The 14,435-nt window shown below is 43.3% G+C and overlaps 1 protein-coding gene across 3 annotated transcripts in view; it reads right to left on the bottom strand.

Annotated features, from left to right (window-relative positions):
• Positions 1-14,435, bottom strand: part of ATE1 (arginyltransferase 1) — a 153,934-nt gene that overhangs the window by 128,068 nt on the left and 11,431 nt on the right. For all 3 annotated transcript variants that reach the window (XM_065407279.1, XM_065407277.1, XM_065407278.1), the window contains exon 5: positions 12,746-13,021. In XM_065407279.1, the coding sequence (XP_065263351.1) occupies positions 12,746-13,021 (276 nt within the window). The remainder of the gene's footprint in view (positions 1-12,745; positions 13,022-14,435) is intronic.

Genomic DNA, 14,435 nt, shown 5'->3' on the forward strand with positions numbered 1-14,435 from the left:
TAGAAAATACAGCATTTTGGTATTCTAGTATTTACGTAATTTACAAGATCTGAAAAAAACTACCAACCACTCTCACTTCCATTTTATTAAACGTATTTTATTCTTTAGCAAATGAAAATGGCACATCAGCTGTAATATGTATGATACTGCTACAAAAATATATATATATTCTTAGCTTTGTTGTGAAAATCTCACTTACTTTATTTTTATATGTATCATTTAAATTCAGATTTTTTTTACCTACTGAAGAAACATCTAATACTTATGCTTTACAAACTGAGCTTTTCTTTTCAAAAATAATCAAGCCTTTTAAAGCTTTTTCCAACCATATACAAGCTTTGTACCTGTAAAAACACTTGAAGTAAGACTCATATTGGAGTACCGACGTCAAACAGTTAAAATGGAAAAATCTTACACCTATTAATTATGCCTTTAAGAAAGCATATTCATTTTTAGACATTTGATAGAATGCAGAACATTACATGTATTCATACAAGTCACAGTTATTAATTCAAAGGGTGTATTCTTAGATTTCATTGGACCCATCATGCTGCAGGAAACACACCAACACATTGCTTACAGTAATTAAAACTCTCCTGATACTTACGGAAATGGGCTAATGCAATTTTTCTCCTGCTTTTCACTGAAAGGGTATTAAAGTATTTCAATACACTTCAAAATTAATATTTTCAATATTAATCATTGTTTAAAGCTGCTAATTTATGACTAGACTCACTGAATTCCTGTTCACCTTCAAATTCTGCCTCTCTTTCCCACTGACACCTTTTCTAAACATTCAGATATGTTACTTTCCTATCTCACATGAAGCTGAACTATATGTCTGAGTTTAAATAAACTATAACAGGCCTATTTCCATTTCTAGTAGGAGAGACAATCATTTAAATTTATGCATACCCCTCTGATCCAGAGGTACAAAGGGGCCTTCTACTAGTTCATTTGGTAAAAACATATATATGGAATGATGCAGAGAAACAAATGAAGAGAAAGTCTCCCTTTGCAGAAATGGTCCCTCTGGAGAGAAAAAACAGAAAAATACTTGAGTCCTGACCCCTTATTAGAATTTTGCTGATTTTCATGGTTGATAGTGAGTCTAAAACCAGTAGCTACATGCTACAGATAAACAGTCTTTCACGAACAAATGTTGAAGGTACATAAATTAAGGCAATACAAATTATAATTTTCCCTTTTGTTCATTAAAAATAATGGGTGCTGAATACTTCCATAACCTAAAGGTTTAAGAATTAACTCACTACTCTCTACCCAAGCTCTACAGATATTGTGCAATGATAAACAGGGCTGGTCAACAAATTTCCATTAAGTTGTGTTATTGTTTTATTGTGGGTGGTGGTGGTAGTTGTGTTATGGTTTTTGATGAAGTCCAATTATGTATACTGGAGAAAACATAAGACTTAGAAAAAGATAATTGAAGAAAATATTCCACTCTTTTAAATCCATTATTTTCTTTACTTAGCTTCATTGGCCAAGATATTGAACCTTTCAAAAGTGACTGATCCTTCAAGTCAGCAGTAATATTTTGGTCTTGGTCCAAGAATTAAATGAAGCAAGACCCAGATCACTTAGCGGGGAAATTCTTGATCTGTAGTCTCATTTCCATTTGCTTTTATACAACAAAATGAACTCAGAATTTAAGGAACTGTAATCTTCCATTTTATAAGTATGATATTGACAATGAGGCAAAAGCTATCAATGTTAGAACACAAGATATGAGGAATATCAATAGTTGGAAAATTAACATTGATTTCATCCAGTTCGAAGAAAGGACAGCTATTTCCTGTGCTTTCCTCATAGGAGCACTTAAACAAAATGTTTAACAAAACATCCTTAAATAAGTTGTATATTCATTACCAGCACCAGTTTGCCTACAGTGAAACACTAATTTTAACTGCTTATGCCAAATGTAAATCTATAAATTAAAATGTTTATAGGCCACAAGAGACAGTGTGATGAAGGGATTTTTCCCCAACATTTCAGGTACTGCCTTTCAGAGTCCTTTCATTGTTTTTTATATCTTTCAAATAAGCCAGTGTTACCTGTTAAGTACCACAGACTACTGAGTCCCATGATCTCCTCTGCTTTTGTGAGTGGGCTGTGGGGGGAGAGAGAAACAGAAAGATTGCCAATTCTGCAACAATACTGTCCCTGACTCTGCAGGTACTCTGCAAGGTCCAAGGTCAGAAAGGAACAGGCTGTTGTGTGCTACATTGTCTTCTTCCAAAACTACATGGCAAACTAGTGTAGCTAATGACAGAGTCAGCATTACCTTGTGCATGTTCCATTTCCAGGCCTTAGAACTGGGTTAGTGGCTGTGAAAGATCATTCCTGCTACAGGGTTGTAAGGGACCAAGAGGGCAGTGCAGAGACAGATTTATTTCTACACCGGAAAGAATAGAGGGCCATTTATTTTTGCAGATTTAAAAAAAAAAAAAAAAAAAGAGAGAGACAGTTGTAGCAAATACTTTATGACAAATTGTTGAAGAAACATTTGGGTGCCATTAGTGTTGTCCTGGAATCGATGCAGTTCAGAATTAGTCGTTGTGACTATTTTGTAAAGAGATTTATCTTTAATTTTGGAAGTATCCTGGACAATCAAATGCCGTCATCAGAAGTGTCAAAGTTATGAAACGTTTCAACTATGGTCACATACACTAGAATAAAAAAACTAACTAAGCAAGGATAATCTAACCAAAAATTTCTAGCTGTGGATAACCAACTGTAAGGATAAGGCCTTTTCCTGTAGGCACATTCTAAGTTCTGAGACCTTTTTCTGCAGCCATATTAGGAGAGCAGCAGCCATGAGCCAAGAAGCAGAATGGAATCTGAGGATGCGACAGCTAAATTACATTAAAAACAATGTAATATCGGGCTATTAAGAAGGCAATCCTGTCCTAATAGTACCCACCATTACCAGATAAAGAAACAGATCTTAAGGTGATTTAAGAAAACTTTGCCTGATAAGCGATTTCTTGCCAGACAGAATGCTATCAACAGTTGTGGTTGTAAAATCCCTACTTCTTTGTTGTTTTTTCTTTACGGTCCCCACTTTGCTATTGTTTATCTGTATGGCCTCTCTCTGGTTCTTTGATTAGTTATGCAACAGACAGAAACAATTTTGCTAGGTATAAATCAACTATGGTGGTGGGGTAGGATTGGTTAAAGAATTGTTTTACAATATGTTAGGATTATTAGAAAATTGTTTAGTAATATTTTAGTAAAATGATTGGTTAAGGGACAGCTAAGCAAGACTCAAGTTTCACTATATTAACTGGGGTCCAAAAGGAAGTTCTTGGAAACCAGCTCCAGGACATAGCCCCAAGATCAGAGCTGGCAGCCCTCAGCATCCTGCCAATGACACCATGCAGAAGCTGGAGTCCCCCAGATGACCTGATCCTGACTGGCCATTGTATGCTTAGAATGTGCATTGTTTTGGTGATTGTTAATAAGTAGAAGTTAAGTAGGATATTACGGTGCAAGGCTCTTTCACTGGTAAAAGACCTTGTAAACCTGCAAAAGATTAAGCCCTGAGTCCACAGGGAATGGGCCCTGAGCCCACGGAGGAGTAAAGTTAGGTGCCTGTCGTCTGGAGCCCAAAGAACTGGGAAAGGGTAGGGGTGCCTAAATCAACCGGGTTATGCCTTGAGCCCTAGGAACTAGGTAGAGGTGGGATGTCCTAGTGTGTGCGGGCAACAAATTTAGGGAAAAGTTGAGTGCCGTAGACTGAGTGTAACAGAATATTGTGAGGATAACACCACCTCTTTACTCTCAGTGAAAGACACAAAAGCCTCCACAATGTCAGCCAAAGGCTTTTTTGTTAAAGTGCAATAAGGGCTTAAAAATTGGGTTTTTTACCAGTCATTTATAAAACAGAAGAGAGCCCTTCCTTCTGCCCTGCCCTCCTCAGAGCTTCCTAACTGATACGAGAAGAGAACGGCTTCCATTGCCCTACTCCCTCCCTTCCTCCAGAGCTTGTTTGGTTGTTTAGGTTCTCTTCACTTTTGAATAGCACCAGTGCCTGCCTCCAGTGCTACCGCTTGGGAAATTTTGTGCAACCGTAAAAACACTGTAGCTAGATGTCTGCAAGACACTGCATTGGTTCCCACTGGGAGACTTATCTTCACAATCATTAAGTTTAGAAACTTTATCTTTTAAAAATAGATTGTGCAGAAACTGATGGCGTGGCTCACCCAGGAAAGTTTCCCATTTGCCACTGGCAAGTGGATTTCTCAAACCCTGATTATCATCCAGAAAGTAACTCTAGAAATAGCATCCACTTTCTTTAGTGACAAATTACTTTACTTTTTACTCCTGTTAGCACTGAACCATCAAAAAAGCTATGGGAGAGTGAGCTGGATTCTTTCCTGGAATGCACATCAACATACATCTGTTAGCTAAATTCCTCATGCAGAGTACTGCTAGTGAAAATGTGAAGGCCAGAAACACAGATTGGCAAAGAAAAGCTTACAGAGCTGCTGTCAGGTAGAAAAAAAGGCATGCATGCATATTCGATATGGAGCAGAGGTACCATACTGCATTTCTGAGGTAGCTTCTTCCACTGGCAAGCCTGCCATGATTCACCAGAAGGGTTCTAATCTAATGCACTTGAGCAGTGTTCACTACATCTGGGAGGGTGAAGACTTCCCAAAGACCTTGGGAAAAGGCATAACTGGCCAATAATTGGGAGGTTGTAACTGCCACACCCCACCACCACTCTTGCTCTCTTCCTCTGCAATTCCTGCCAATGTAATGAAAAGAATGTAAGTGATCATCCTTATTGTTCAGCTAACTAACATTTTTGTTTAGGCGAATAGTACTTTTAATCTAGAGATCTCAAAGCACTTGACAAAGAGAAGTAAGCATCATTATCCCCATTTGACAGATTGGGAAACCACAAGGATTGTGACGTGCCCAAGATCCTAGAAGAAGTCAGCAGAAGAGTTTAAAATATTCATGATACTCTTGAAGAGTTTTTTTGAGCACTTAGCCTGTCCTCAGCATCTGTTTAATTTCACATTTCTGCTGTAAATTTCACAAACAATATATTAGCAAAGGAACAGGGCTGGCCTTACCATGAGGCGAACTGAGACGGCCGCCACAGGTGCCAGACTGTGGAGGGGGTGCCACTAGGACCCAGAGTGTAGAAAATTGTGTCTGCTGCTGGTGCACATGTATTCTCTCTGCTCTAGATGCACAGAGATGGTGGAGTGCTGTGCTGGAGAAAGGAGGGCACAAGAGAGATAACAGGCAGGCAGGAGAAAAGGTGAGAGGGAATTAACGGAAAGCTGCAGGGAGGGAGAGGAGGAGAAGCCTCTTATGTACCTCTCTAGCATCCCTAGGAGCCTGGACTGATTAACACCAGCTTCTCAGAGAGCTTCCTGTTTCCTGCTGCTTCCCTGAACCCACTTGAGGAGAACAGGCAGTCAACTGAAGTAGTAGGAGCCAGTTAGGCCCTTAAGACTCTGATATCTTCCCTCACTCAGGCCCTGCTACCAGCCTGCTTATTTGTCTCCTTCCATTGAGTGGTGAGAGCCACTATAGCTGGCACAGAACAACAGTCATGAGTGAAAGAAGAAAACGCCCCTCTGGGGCAGCATCAGGAAAAACAAGCAAGCAAAGGAAGCTTTTCTATCTAAGCAGGAAGGAGCTCTCCTGAGATACATAGACACAAATGTTCACAGTGAGCCTTCCAGCCCCAGTGAGGATGTGAGTGGTGAGGAGATGCCTGATCTTCCAGTTAGTCAGAATGCAAGTGACCTGGCAGCTACTGCAGCATCCATATCTCCATCTCAAATGCACATTCCTGAAGAAAAGTGTAGATCAGAGAAGGGTGTGGTGGAGGTGCAAGAAACAGCTGCTGCTGAGTTTAGTTCCTTAAGTCTAGATGATCCAGGGACTGTGGACCCACTTGAGCCTGAGGGACTTCCTTATACTGCATGGGACACAGCAAGTGAAAAACTTCATGTTCCCCAAAGACAATGAAAATAGAAGTTTCCATCCAACACATGACTGGCGTGAAATCCCCAATGGTGACAAAGTGGAGAGGCCATGTCTTATGTACTCAAAAACCCAGAATGCTGCATACTGTTTTTGTTGCAAACTCTTTCAGTCTAATTTTCCAGCCATATTGGGTTCTACAGGAACAAAGGACTAGAAAAAATCTGGCTAGAAATCTGGCATGCCATGAGAAGGCAGCAAATCACCAGAGAGCATTCCATAGGTGGAAAGAGCTTGAGATGAGACTAAGGTTAAAGGCCACCATAGATGATCAGCATCAAGGGAAGATTGCATCAGAGTCCCTTTACTGGCAAAATGTTCTGAAAAGGCTCGTTGCCACTGTGAGAATGCTTGCTACTCAAAACCTAGCACGGCGTGGCACTTCAGATCAGCTGTATGTGCCAAACAATAGAAACGTCCTTAAAATTGTGGAGCTGATGGCCGAGTTTGATGCTGTACTCCAGGAGCATCTAAGAAGAGTCACCACCCAAGAAACGTACACACACAACTACCTTGGAAAAACAATTCAAAATGAGATCATACAGTTACTGGCAACAAAAGTCAAACAGAAGATTGTGGCAGATCTGAAGTCAGCAAGATATTACTCTGTTATGCTGGACTGCACACCTGACATCAGCCATAAGGAACAAATGACTGTAATGGTGCGTTTTGTAACAACAATAGAACCTAGTGAAAACGTCCCTGCAATTGTGACTGTCTGAGAGCATTTTCTAGAATGTATTGACATTGATGATACTACAGGCGCTGGTATGACAAATGTGCTTCTTAAAAAGCTGGAAGATACGGGAATTGCAATAGCTGACATGAGAGGTCAGGGCTACGATAATGATGCCGACATGAGAGGAAAGAACAGAGGAGTGCAGACATAGATCCGAGAGTTAAACCCTCGAGATTTTTTTGTCCCATGCAGTTCTCATTCATTGAACTTGGTGATCAGTGATGCAGCATAAGCTTCTAGTGAGGCTGCTGAATTTTTTAATGTAATTCAAAGCATCTATGTATTTTTCTCTGCATCAACTCATCGATGGCAAATTTGGAAGCAACATCTGGGAACATCCTCTCTGACACTGAAACCACTGAGTGCCACATGATGGGAAAGTTGAGTGGAGGCGATGAAGCCTATCAAACGCCAAATTGGGAAGATAGATGATGCCATAGTTGCCATTATGGAGGATAATGCTATGACAGGAACTGTTCGAGGGAGAACAGTGGCAGAGGGAAATGCAATCACCAGAAACAAACATAACTTCAAATGTGTGGCTTAGTGTTGTGGCATGACATACTGTTTGAAATAAATGTTGTAAGCAAGAGACTCCAAGGTGTTGACTTGATATATCTGGAACAATGGAACAACTGGACAAAGCAAAGTCATACCTACAGTCTTACCGGTCAGATGAGGGATTTCAAAACATTCTGAAGAGCGCACAGAAGTTAGCAGAGGAACTTCACACTGAAGCTATTTTCCCACCCATTCAAGAATACAAGAGTCACCGAAGAAGACGACATTTTGATTACGAGGCACGGGATAATCCCATGAGACCCCAAACAACAATTCAAAGTTGAATTCTTTAACCAGGTGCTAGATTGTGCAATACAGTCAGTTGAAGAACGTTTCAAGCAGCTCAAGGAACACAGCAGTATATTTGGGATGTTGTATGATACTCCTCACTATACCTGAAGAAGACCTACACTAGCAATGCAGGGCACTAGAGACAGTGTTGACACATGATGACATGCGCGATATTGATGCGAGTGATTTAGGTGATGAACTGAAAGCCCTTTCAAGATACATTTCAGCAGGATCAACTCCAAAGGCTGTTCTGGAATATACGTACACAAATAAGATGACCACCCTCTTTCCAAATGCTTTTGTTGCTCTGCGCACTTCTAACACTTCCTGTAACAGTTGCCAGTGGAGAACGCAGCTTCTCCAAGCTGAAGTTAATAAAAACACATCTATGCTCCACAATGACACAGGAGAGGCTGGTTGGGCTTGCAAACATCTCAATAGAGCATAAGCTGGCGCAGACTGTGGACCTTCAGGAAGCAGTTCAAATCTTTGCAACCAAGAAGGCACGGAAAGCACCACTTTGATTATTCAAACAGATAAAAATGCCAGTATTTACTAGGCAGACAAGAAAAGTTACATTTGTTGTTCAGGCGTTTGAAAGTTAAGTGTTACTTAAAATTTTTGAACAAGGCATTTTAAGTTGTTAGTTCTCCTTTATTGGGGTAGGTAGCAGAGCAGTACCATGAGAGGAGTAGAACAGGAACAAGGCAGAATTGAGACCTTTTAAAGTTTTGGCCCAAGCGAGAGGGCATGGGGGCATCATTTGAGCTCCCCGCCTCAGGTGCCAAAATGTTGTGGGCTGGCCCTGCAAAGGAATAAATTCATTGGTTTAACTTTTTTTTAAATAGAAAAATGCAAACCTTTTTTCCTTATGAAAATGTGCAGAAACAGACCGCTTATTCTGTAGGACAATGACCTGTTTATGTAAAGAGGTTTTTATTTCTACATAAACAAATTTTATCATGGAAAACGTCAACTTTTTCCAAGGCAAAAACTAAACATCTAGTTTAAAACTTTCCAGGTTGAGAGAAGTAACCTTTAACACTAACTACATTTAAAATTATAGGTATATTGAATAAGATTTGGTGGGTTTGTAACTCACTTTTATATTTTATTTAAACCCTGCCAAAAACGAAAAGGACAGCACCGGAAATTTCTGTTTCTAAAATATATGTGCTTAATTTTTAAAATAATGAATACAAACATTACATTTCAAACTTCCTGTATCTGAATCTATATTGTTTAAAAAGTGTCACACAATGTTATTCTTTATACAAGTTGAGGACTGTACCTCGACTTTAAAAAAGGCAATTTATACTAATCTTTACTCATGGCTGCCATCTGCTGTCAATTTCCATTTAGTTTGCATTCAAGGTCTAGGAAAACAGTTTACTTAGTTAATGGCAAAGCTTTGTCTTTTTAACAATTAGTTTTTCTGTTTTTTGGTAAAATGTCCACAAGGGGGTAGAAAAGTATTTGACTTTTAAAAACGTAATCACCATATTCTACCAAGCCTTAGAAATCTGGCACCAGATTTACAGAAGTGCCCAACAAGCAGCTTTCCCAATGCTCTTGCTGAGCACTTTTACAAGAAGTCTGGCTCTTTCATTTAGGTCAGTGGTCCCCGCCATGGCGCCCACCGGGGCATTTATGTGCGCCCGCCTAGTGCCCAGCAGGGGAGAGAAGCCGGGGCCCCGCGCCTGCTGGGGACAGAGTACTCCGGGGCGGCGGGCGCCGGTGTTCTCTGTCCTCGCGGCTTCTCTCCAGCTTCTCTCTGGATTCATATATTATGTAATATTAAATATGATGTTTTTCATATTATTTAATGTACAAATACAAAATAAGCCTTGAAAAATTGTTGGCGCCCACCACACTCTTCTGAAAACATGAATGTGCTACTGGCCACAAAAAGGTTGGGGACCACTGATTTAGGTGCTTAAATGGGAGTTGTGTTGTTGAAAATCTGGCACTCTCTGGGTGAGTCTTTGCTAGGAAAAAAGGGTGTATTCTTAGTTTACCTCACGTTAGCCAGTCACTAACTAATGTAAGAAATAATTCATGAAGAGGTGGTGGTTTGTAGTTGTCACACATTTTCAGGTAAAGCTAACCTCTAGGCTCCCCCATAGTCTGTACACTTACCTACCAACATATGTGAAAACTACAAACTGCCTTGTCTTTCTTCACTAGGGCTACCATATGTCCGGCTTTTCGGTCTATAAATAGCCGTCCGGGGGGGGGATTTTAAAAAATCTAAAAATGTCCGGGATTTCCCTCCGGTCGGCTATTTATGGACAGAAAAGCGGCAGCCAAGCGCCGCTCGGCAGCCAAAGCCCCTTCCCGGCTCCCCCCATCCCCTGCAGCCCCTGCAGCCTTACCACGCCGTTCGGCCCCGCAGCTGTCTTCCCCCTCCTCCCCTCCCCTGAACGCTCCGCCCACCTGCTCCTCCCCCTCCCCTGCTTCCCGCGAATCAGATCTTCGCGGGAAGTCTGAAAAAAAGCAGGGGCAGGCGGGAGGCAGCAGCAGGTAAGCTGGGGCAGGGGGGACGCAAGGGGGAGAGCTCTGGGCAGGCGCGGCCCTGGCCAAGCGGCTCCCTCCGGCCTGGGCCGAGCAGCGCCCGGCGGCTCCAGCGGCTCCGGCCCGGCTTGGGCCCCGGCCAAGCGGCGCCAGCCAAGCACCCCCGGCCGAGCGGCACCAGCCAAGCACCCCCGGCCCCAGCGGCTCCGGTCCGGCTCGGGCCCCAAGGCGGCGGCCCCGGTTCCGGCCGAGCGCTCCAGCCCTGCCCCGGCTGAGCGGCGCTGGCCAAGCACCCCCGGTCCCAGCAGCTCCGGCCCGGCCCGGCTCGGGCCCTAGGGCAGCAGCCCCAGCCCCGGCCGAGCACCTCCGGCCCAGCCCCAAGCCCCGCAACCCCGGCCGGAGCGCAGCCTGATTCCTGGGCTCTTTAAAGCCAGCCCTGGTCAGGGGACAGGGAGGGGTGGTTGGATGGGTCAGGAGTTTGGGGGGGGGGGCTGTCAGGGGGGTAGGGGTGTGGAGAGGGGTTGGGACAGTCAGGGACAGGGAGCAGGGGGGGTTAGATGGGTCTGGGGTTCTGGGGGGTCTGTCAGGGGGCAGGGGTGTGGAGAGGGGTCGAGGCAGGCAGGGAGCAGAGGGGGTTGGATGTGTCCGGAGTTCTGGGGGTCCTGTCAGGGAGCGGGGAGCAGTTGGATAGGGCATGGGAGCCCCGGGGGTCTGAATATGGGGTGGGGGGGTGGATAAGGGTCGGGGCAGTCAGGGGACAGGTAGGGTCCTAGGGGGGCAGTTAGGGTGGGGGGTTCTCAGGAGGGGGCAGTCAGGGGACAAGAAGCAGGGCGGCTTCGATAGGGGGTGGGGTCCTAGGGGGCAGTTAGTGGCAGGGGTCCCAGGAGGGGACAGTCAGGGGACAAGAAGCAGGGCGGCTTCGATAGGGGGTGGGGTCCTGGGGGCAGTTAGTGGCAGGGGTCCCAGGAGGGGGCAGTCAGGGGACAAGGAGCGGGGGGGTTGGGGGTTCTGAGGGGGGCAGTCAGGGGGTGGGAAGTGGGAGGGAGTGGATGGGGGCGGGGCAGGGCAGGGACGGGGCTAGAGCGGGGCTCCTCCTCCGCCCCCCCCGTGTCCTCTTTTTTGCTTGTGGAAATATGGTAACCCTATTCTTCACTAGGGTTTCACCCAGTATAGTTAGCATGTGCTCACTAACAGGAGGTAAGAACACACCCTTTTTTCTAATAAAGACAATCCATCATGGGGGTTGATCATTTCTGAAAACCTTGTCCATGAGCTATAAATTGCCTGGCTCCTCTGCCACAGTAAGCAATATCACAGCTCCCATAAACAGAAGAGTTTAGAATGGAAGGACTCCTGTTCAAGCTATTCCTTTAGAATGCTCAATTTGTTGTTTTTTGCTTTGGTTTCGGTTTGGGGTTTTTTGGTTTTGTTTAGGAATAAACGTCTCATACTTAGTTTCTGCCTTGAAAGGTGAATATTTTGGAAAACAACAACAAATTTGAAGGCAGTTCAGAGATTGAACTGTAACTTGTGTGATAAAAATGTTAAACAACCACTAAGTTACGAAAAATGTTAAAAATATCTCCACTCCACTATTCTGCTTCTTAATTCCAAAGAAAAACTCTATAAGCAAAAATTCCCGTGCAATGTTTGATACAAAAAAAACCCCAGCATTGTACAAATGCATGAGTCTCTGAAAGTGAAATGAACTAGAAAATGTCTACTTTTGCTATATAAAAGAAGAGAAATGCAAATACTACACATACAATTAAAAAAAATACAGTTTCATTATCTCACATTTTACTATCGAGTAGGGTGGGGTTTTTTAAACCTTTAAGACTCTCAAAGAAAAACAAGGCTACAACCCAAACACATGAAACAAGCCAAGGGGCACTTCCATAAAGGGTCTTTCCATGGGGTCAAGGCCAAGGCAAAGCTATCCTTCTCTGGAGTGCAAAAACACTAGTATTCTGCTTCTGCAGCAAAGTACCATCCAACCTATCCTTGAACAGAAAATGGAAAGTACAACCCTAGTCCATTGGACATATACAAATGATGTTTTTTGTGTGCAAGAAACATAGCCCCTAAAAAGAAGAAAATAATTTATAAAAGTGCACAAATAAGACAGGCAACTATAACAGAGAAAATAATTTAGAGGATAACTAGACATACCACCTAAAGGAAGACAACCCTTAGTTAACTAGTTTTCATGAAGGGAAGTAACAAAGTCCACTTTTTTAGACACCAATTTGGTTTTCTATTGCTGCTCATGAGGTGAGATTTATCAATTGCCTATTTGGCTGGAGAGCCGAGATGACTCTCAAAGCTTCCATGAACTGGCAGCCATAGAAACTAGCAGCCATGGACATAAATACCTGCTGGAGGGCTCCAATGAGCTGAACAAGATGAACTGGGCAAAATATTGGATGCACTAAAAACTCATGCAATATGCACCATATCTTGATTTACAGACAGTTCCCTGGGCAGCTGAGGGCATACGAAATAAAGAGGAACAGCCCTAGGTTTACCAGCCAAGGTATAATACTCTAACAAAACTAATCTGAAGGGAAAAATAAGGGGGGGAGGGACAAATAAAGAAACTTTGGCTACCTGGTTTGGGTGTTGCATGAACAAGTTTAGCTGAATCTGATCGTTCACTAGATCCTGCACTGTCTTTATCTACACATGTCTGGGGAGGCTCTGATTCCACTTTTTTCACAGTTACTTCTTTTTTCATTTCCTCCTCTTCGTTATTATCTTCAATCTCCACCCTCTCCGTCTCCTCCACACTCAGGGGTTTCAATTCAGATTGACTGATGTCAGATTCATTTTTTAATACAAAACTGCAAGCAACAGCATCCTCTCTGTGGGAATCCATAGGTTCTTCTGTAATCAAGATAGATGACAAACTGTCAATGTAAGACAGGCAATCCACATCCATACCACACCAAGGTTATTATATTAACATTCATGTGAATCCAAATCATTTAGAAACTACAACAGCTAGCAAGAATGCAGACAGTTATGATCTTGACACAATCAATTTTAGAGTATCAAGATAGGAAATAGTGACATGTAAAAAAGAAGGGGGGGCGGTGGGTGTAATTGTCTTTGGCTTGTATAAACATATCACTGGATTTTTATCCAACACTTAAAGAGACAGTCCACTTAAAAATCACTTCCAAATTATTTTTTTTAAACCTTTTAATGTCACAAGTAAAACCCTACTTGAACTGTAGGATGACTGTCAAAAAAATTGCTGCTGAGTTGCAGACAAGCCATGGAAAATTGCAGAAAAGTAATAATGGACCTTATTATTTGTGGTAATAAAGTCCATTATTACTTTATTGCGATTTTCTGCTGTCACCTGCCTGAGGCTGAGAGCAGGGGGGTTCCCGCTGTCAGCCACCGGGGCTGAGAGCGAGGGCCCGGGACTGCCTGGACTCCCACTGTCAGTCCCACACACACGGCAGGGCTCCCACGGTCAAAACTGCAGTTGAAGCCTAATATTGCGGAATCTGCAATTTCCTCAACATCGCAAGTTAAGTAGGACCTTAGTTATGAGTAACAATTAAGATTATTATAAAAATATTCAAGAAAAGTCTATTTTTCCCACTTTTTAGGATCAGTTTTACAATCACGTTTCTCCTCCCCACCCAATATAGTCAGTCAGCTTCCAAAGGAGCTGGGGGCCTATGCACACAGCATCAAGGGGAACTCAGATTCAGAAGCAGATTTAGGCCTGAAACTACTTATAACTCAGACTGCTATTCTATCTTATTGAGGGGAACAGAGCCTGCATTAACTCATGTGAGATATGCTGTAACCAGGGCCGGCTCTACCTTTTTTGCCACCCCAAGCGGCGAAGCAAAGGGGGGGGGGGAAAAGCGGCCGCAGCAGTGCTGCCGAAGAAAAAATGAAAAAGCTGCCTCTGAAGTACCGCCGAAGAAGAAGAAATGAAAAAGGTGCCGCCGAAGGAGGGGAAAAAAAAAAAACTCGGCGTACCACCCCAAGAACGGACGGAGTGCCGCCCCTTCAAATTTGCCGCCCCAGGCACCTGCTTCCTTAGCTAATGCCTAGAGCCGGCCCTGGCTGTAACAATTGGATTCATGTACTTGTGCTTCATGTACACTGGCAAACACCAATACTCTCCATTCCAATACCACAATACCTTGTGCAGTGTGGTCACAGAGACTCCAACATGCACAGCACTACACATCCTCCCTCTCCATCTTTACAATTTCCATCTGCCTAGCCAACAACAGGCTTAAGTGGCATAGAAAAAATTGTGTGATTGAAT

The sequence above is a fragment of the Emys orbicularis genome, chromosome 7 (assembly GCF_028017835.1).
Source record: "Emys orbicularis isolate rEmyOrb1 chromosome 7, rEmyOrb1.hap1, whole genome shotgun sequence".
In the NCBI taxonomy this organism is placed as follows: domain Eukaryota; kingdom Metazoa; phylum Chordata; order Testudines; family Emydidae; genus Emys; species Emys orbicularis.